Raw genomic sequence first — 6,363 nt, forward strand, 5'->3', positions numbered from 1 at the left:
CAAATTTACATGAAATTTAAATATTCTGTTCCTCCGCCATTCCTGGCTCAAATAGACTGTACCAAACTATTAAACTATTACTTATGTTACATCTTTAATATTTTATTTGCCTTCGGGCCATATCCAAAACATAAACTGCACAATAATAATTTATAAATTCTTATCATTTGTAGAAATATATACAAATATATTTGAATCGGCTCACTATTGCCGCCTATCAATTGCTAACATTTGATTGGTGCATGCAAATTATTACAGTATTCATGTGCCTAGGAACCTCCTACTTCCTTAATACATTTAATCATTTTTGTTGGGGTTTTTTAATATGCTTTTTACATGCAAAGTAATTTTTTACAGTTTATAAGTTGTTTCTTATATTACAATAATTAGCCACGTGGGACGTTTAGTTCCTCAAGTTGAATACTGTTTCGCCACAATAAGTTTCTGCCAAGGTGTTTGGTCAGATTCTACGTTGTGCGACTCGGTCGATCATTAGGTCACCGATCAGTAGATGTTTTATGCCTAACCTCAAATTTTCAATATTTTATATAATATTATACAGTAGCAAAAATTATTTCCATTCCTATTCGGCTGTTGTACAATTTGGCCAGGATGCCTGATATTATCTTATCTTTAAGGTTATCATCTTTGGCGATATTAGCCTATTATTTCACTTGGACCTATAAATTTCTTCAAAAGGAATCTATATTTATCCATTCGGATTTTTGAACTTTACAGTATGAGATATTAAGCCGTTCTCAGACTTTTCACCTACTCTGTATATGAAAATGTATTACCTCATATGAAAATAGTAAAACAACTCAAAGGCCGGGTTGCACAAAAGCAGGTTGAATTTTAACCGTGATTAACTCTACAAGAACCAATAAGAGGAGGCGTTTTTGAAATTCTCTTATTGGTTCTCATGGAATTAATCATGGTTGAAATTTATCCGGCTTTTGTGCAACTGGCACAAAGAGGTTTACAGTTTAATTTCAAAACAAACCTCATTCACATCAAAAGTATGATGCAAATGTTGTTCTTAAATAAAAATTTAATATTGAAAATTGAAGCAAAACTGAATCAAGAAAACATACAAAATGCTATTCTCTATGATATTTGAAATAATATTAGTTTTGGGCCAAGCCTGTTATCCTAATCCTATTCATATGATCGGTGATAATTAATTAATGAAATTAATCAATTTTTGAAGCCAGAAAAAAAGGATAACTGACCTCATTCATGGCAGACTCCACTGCAGGAAAGATGGTCCAAAAGATGTTGAAGACGATTCGTTTCAACATCAAAAATGGATGATAATGTCGAAAAAGTTGCTAATTTGATTCGGTTTGACTGTCGTTCAAGTATACGTACAGTTGCTGAATCTGTAGGCGAACTCTACATGAAAGAGTAAGAGAAAAACGTCCCGAAATGTGGAAGAAAAAATCATGAATTTTGCAACAAGACAATGCGCCAGCTCATTTCACATTATCTGTTGAGCGGTTCCTGACCAGGTACACCATCCCGGTGTTAGAACATCCACGAGACCTAGCATTATATGACTTTTATCTTTTTCCTGAGATGATATCTGCATTGAAAAGTACGAGATTTGAATCCGTAGAAGCTGTTCAAGAGAAAACAACAAGAGTCCTAAAAGAGTTCACAGAAGATGACTTCCAGCATTGTTTCCAACAATGGAAAATTTGCATGGAGTATTGCAGGGATAGGGAAGGGGAATATATTGAAGGTGATAATAAGTAAATAAGTATAAAATGAAAATAAAATTTTTCACAATATCAGTCCCGTTATTTTATAGCCACACCTCATCATATAATCATAAATAATATGAATAATACTAGCAGGTAACCTATGCACCACAAGGGCATTTTCAAAGCACTGAATAGTGCTTGTATCAAAAACCAAAAAACCTATTGAAATGAATGTTATAATGAATGATAAAAAGAATTATCATTGTGATTAGTGCCTCACACTTTCAAATTCATCATCCAATATAACAAAAAATAGAAGTATCATATTTTGTCGATGATTAGTATTGATCAGTATTTATAATTTTTTAAGTAACAACGAATTGCTTTCAATTCCGCCAAATATTGTAAAGATTTGTCTAGTCTTAACAGATAGATTTAAAGTGCTTTTATTTGTTTTATTGGAAGTTCAGCTTATAAACTATCAAAAATCAAATTGAGATGATTTTGCAGATGAAGAAGAGGTTTTGCAATCTAATCAAGGAGCATCATATTATTTTGTGTAGGAATAACTTAGCTAGTTTATATCATTATAACTCATTCTTCATGGTGGAAGTCATCTGTATTTTACATAAAATTTTATTACTGAAGAAAAGTTATTTTACTGATGATTTTTATGTTACAGATAATGTGAACAATAAAATAGATTTGATTTGATAATAGAACTCAATAAGATGAAAATATTCAATCAAAAAACATTGGCAGAACTCATTTTAATGAGTTTTGTAATAATCTAGAGAGACAACAAGATTCCATAATCAAAATATAATCTTCAATAAAATATTATACATATTTTCATAATATATGTAGAGTAATTACAACGTTAGTAGACATAACTACTAACTTTGGGGTAATTATGGTATCGGATGGAATAGGAGATGAATGATCGATTTGATACAAAAAAAAATTGGAACTAGTTCATTGAGTTGAATATTATAGCAAGAAAATGGGTAAAATAAAAGTAATCCTCATCAATATTTTGCAAAACAATAGAAATAAAATAAAGTCGGAAAGAAGTGAACCAATAGAAAAATACTTAGACAAATAAGTAAATTGATGAAAGTATTGAAGTGATTTTATTTCAGTATTCAGATTCAGATTCTATTACAGTATTTTTCCTGAATAATGGCCTATTACTTGATTTGGCATTTCAATCACTTTAAATCTTAAAAAATAATAATAGATAATGAGTAGAATGAAATGAATTTTCATCAACATTTTGTAAAACAATAGAAATAGAATACTGTTACAGAGAGATAATATACTAGAGATAAAAATTGAAATGACGATGTAAATTATGTATTCGATGGTTTAATTTTTTTTGTGTACATATTCTGAACAAAAACTTTAACTCTAACCCATGTTTTTGTTTGTAGGATACGGGTTTTCTCAATTAATAGTTCACACTCAATAGAATACAGTTAGAAATAAATGTACGAATGGGAAAATACATAAACAAATAAGTAGATCAAATAACAGTATTAAAGTGATTCTATTTTAGTAGCCTATCCAGATTCAGATTCTATTTTTCCTGAATTAACAATAGCCTATTACTTGATTTAGTATTGCAATCACTTTGAATCCCAATAATAAGAATAGTCAATTTGTAAAATAGAATGAACTTTCAACAACATTTTGTAAAACAATAGAAATAGAATACTGGTACTGAGAGATAATATACTAGAGATTATTATTATAAGCGTATGGCATTGAATGGTGGGGAGACCCAAGGGTAGTTCCACCTCGCCGTATACAGTCCCTAATGGGAAACCGGACACCAAGGTTATAGTGATCACAATTCTAGAGATAATTATAATAGAGATTAAAATTGAAATAACAATGTGAATTATTATGTTTTGGTGGTTTAATTTTTTTTGTGTACATATTCTGAACAAAAACTTTAACTTTAACCCATGTTTTTGTTTGTAGAATAGGGTTTTTCTCAATTAGTAGTTCACACTCTCTTTTCTTTGGAGCAATTTTATTTTCTATATGGGATGAAAAGAAAGCTGCGACAATCCTCTTTTCTTCATCCTCCCATTTTACTAGTTCCCTCTTGGCTTTAGATTTTGAAGGAGAATTGAGCATTTTCAAGATTTTGAGGGGGAATACATTTGGAGATTTTTCCTCATTCAAAACTCCTTCATCTTCAAAGTTGTCAACTTGTTCTTCACCTGACGATTCAACATGCTCCTGCTCCTCTAATAAATTGTCTTCAAGATTAACTTCTATCTCGTCGAGGGTGAGCCCCTTGTATTTGGAAGCCTCTCCCTTCTCCATAGCTAACAATAGCTTCGCAATCTTCGAGGTTTGAAATACATTGTCGGGTAATCTGTATTCATTTCGATGAATGTTCACTGTATGACCCATGAACGAGGACAGCTGTTCGACATCTTGCTCACTCATATCGAACAACTGTGAAATAGTTGATAAATGCTTCCTCAGAGATTTCAACGAGAATGCGCCGGGTGTCTTCAGGTTAGCTCTATTTGCATGGTCTTTCAAAACTTCATACCCAACAATTGGGCTGTCAGATGCAATTGTCGGGAACAGGTAAGGATTAGTTTCCCTTACAAACTTGTCCCTCAATTCAATCAGAATTTTTATTTTTTCCTGAACATCAGGAGAGAATAATACTGGAGAGGTTCTTCTCTTTCCCGGTATTACTACTCTTTTGAATTTTTGCAAAAGTATTCTTTCAGATGGCTTTATCACATCCTCAAATTCTTCATAGCATGAATCAATTCTTACTGATTGGTAGAGCTCCACAGTGAGCCTTTCAAGCTCTCCCACCCTTCTCCTACATAATAGCATCACTCTGCAATAGAGGACCTCACTCAAAGTCTTGTAAGCCAACTTATTATTTGAGTCAATCTTAAGCGTTTCTACTGCTTCGTCCCCTTTGTCAATTAGATAATCTCTGAATTTTTTAAGGTCACTTGCCAGTGGCACAATAGTAATTTTGTTCATTTTATTTTGTTGAAGACAAGATGAGGCTGCATGCGAAAGTTCGACATTCCAATTCGATTCTATCAACATTTTAGTTGTTTTCAATTCCTCTTCAAGTTCAGAGGCCGTTTTGCCTGGTATGCAAAACTTCCTCTTCTGCACATGGAAGATGGCTATTCCACAACAGTCCTTTAGAGAAGTCCCTATATTCATAGCATACCTTGGAGAAGCATATGAATTGTCAATTACATTGTGCCCAGCCTCTATCCTTGCAGATGCTACAAGAGTTTCAAAACACTGGGGTCTTAAAGCATGGATCAAATTCCTGATCGACGGATCAATTTTCTTAGCAGTTATAAGCAATCTGCCAAGCTCTCTCATTTTTCTTGAGCAAATTGCAAATTGGTGCCTTTTATAGTGAGTTTGCAGGAAACGAGAACCATACTCACATATCAATGTGTCTTTTTGGACTGCGATTGTAACCTCATCAGGCCTCATTATTGGAAAAATGTTCTGTCTCAATTCATGATCAGCTTTGAAGTCATTTGTTATCATTGCAAGGCCTGCTGCCTGAGCTGCAACCCTGCAACTAGAACCAGGGTTCAATGGACATTTTTTTCGATGCTTCCAGAGCGCTGATCTCTTATATAAACCTAAACAAAAAGTGCAAGGCAAAGGACCTATTGTTTCATTATCATCAGCACTTTTTCGAACTCGACGAATGATCCCAGTTTTGGTCGCAAGAAAGTTGCCCTTTTTCCTCAGGATTGACAAGAGGGTTTTCCTTCTGCTACTATTTTTCTTGCAGCTCAGAATTTGTTGAACTTCCATCTCTTTTGAGTGGTTTCTTATGATGTGTCGGGCAAAAGTAGAAATCATTGTTTTACAATAAAAACAGTAATCTTTGTTTCTGACCCGCTTTGATGTTTTTTCATGTTCCTCTTCCCCCTCACTCTGTTCACCGTCAATGATTTCAGAATGATCACCACTGTAATCCTGTGAAGAAGTTATAGGTGGTGGTGTTGGTGATGATGCAGTTTTGTAGATGAAATAGGCCTCATCCTCTTTGCATGAATCTGCCTGACTGGAGCTGGTGGTGGGTCGATATTCTCGCTCCTTGTCTGACTCAACAATACTCAGCACAGATTGTGATGATGGCATATCATGATCTGATGATGAGGTGTCCTTGGTTGTTTCTAAAACAAAAAATAAACATATTTTATAACTTCAACTGGAGAGAAAATACACATTAAGAGTCTTCCCTGAGAATACATTAATTTTCTCACAATGGATTTCTTATCACTTGTAATGGGAATCAGATTTCAAATATATTCTCAAAGGATCAGTTTTTTATATCTTCATTTTGTTCAATAGAAAACAACATACAGAGTGAGCCATGTGTATGGAAACCCTTCAATAAGTTGTTGTAAGTGATTTTTGTAGTTATAATAATGTAACTTTCAGGATAAGTTATTGGTCGAATAATCTACCTTTTGACATACAATTGAATTTCAACCCAATTTCATAAGGGGGTGACTTAGGGATTGTAACTAGAATATTTCAAATGTGGACATCCATTGTGAATGGTGGCAAGTGATTTTGAAGACCTTTTTGAAACAAGAAAGATGGCATCAATAGAAAAGTTCTATGA

General features: G+C 33.4%; 1 protein-coding gene across 1 annotated transcript; it reads right to left on the reverse strand.

Moving 5' to 3' along the window:
- Positions 1 to 2,820: 2,820 nt before the first annotated feature.
- Positions 2,821 to 6,065, reverse strand: LOC120349004. The gene has a single exon (XM_039418943.1). The coding sequence runs from the start codon at positions 5,871 to 5,873 to the stop codon at positions 3,564 to 3,566; it is 2,310 nt and encodes a 769-aa protein (XP_039274877.1). The 5' UTR covers positions 5,874 to 6,065; the 3' UTR covers positions 2,821 to 3,563.
- Positions 6,066 to 6,363: the final 298 nt, after the last annotated feature.

This window comes from Nilaparvata lugens, unplaced genomic scaffold, assembly GCF_014356525.2.
Source record: "Nilaparvata lugens isolate BPH unplaced genomic scaffold, ASM1435652v1 scaffold7855, whole genome shotgun sequence".
Lineage (NCBI taxonomy): Eukaryota > Metazoa > Arthropoda > Insecta > Hemiptera > Delphacidae > Nilaparvata > Nilaparvata lugens.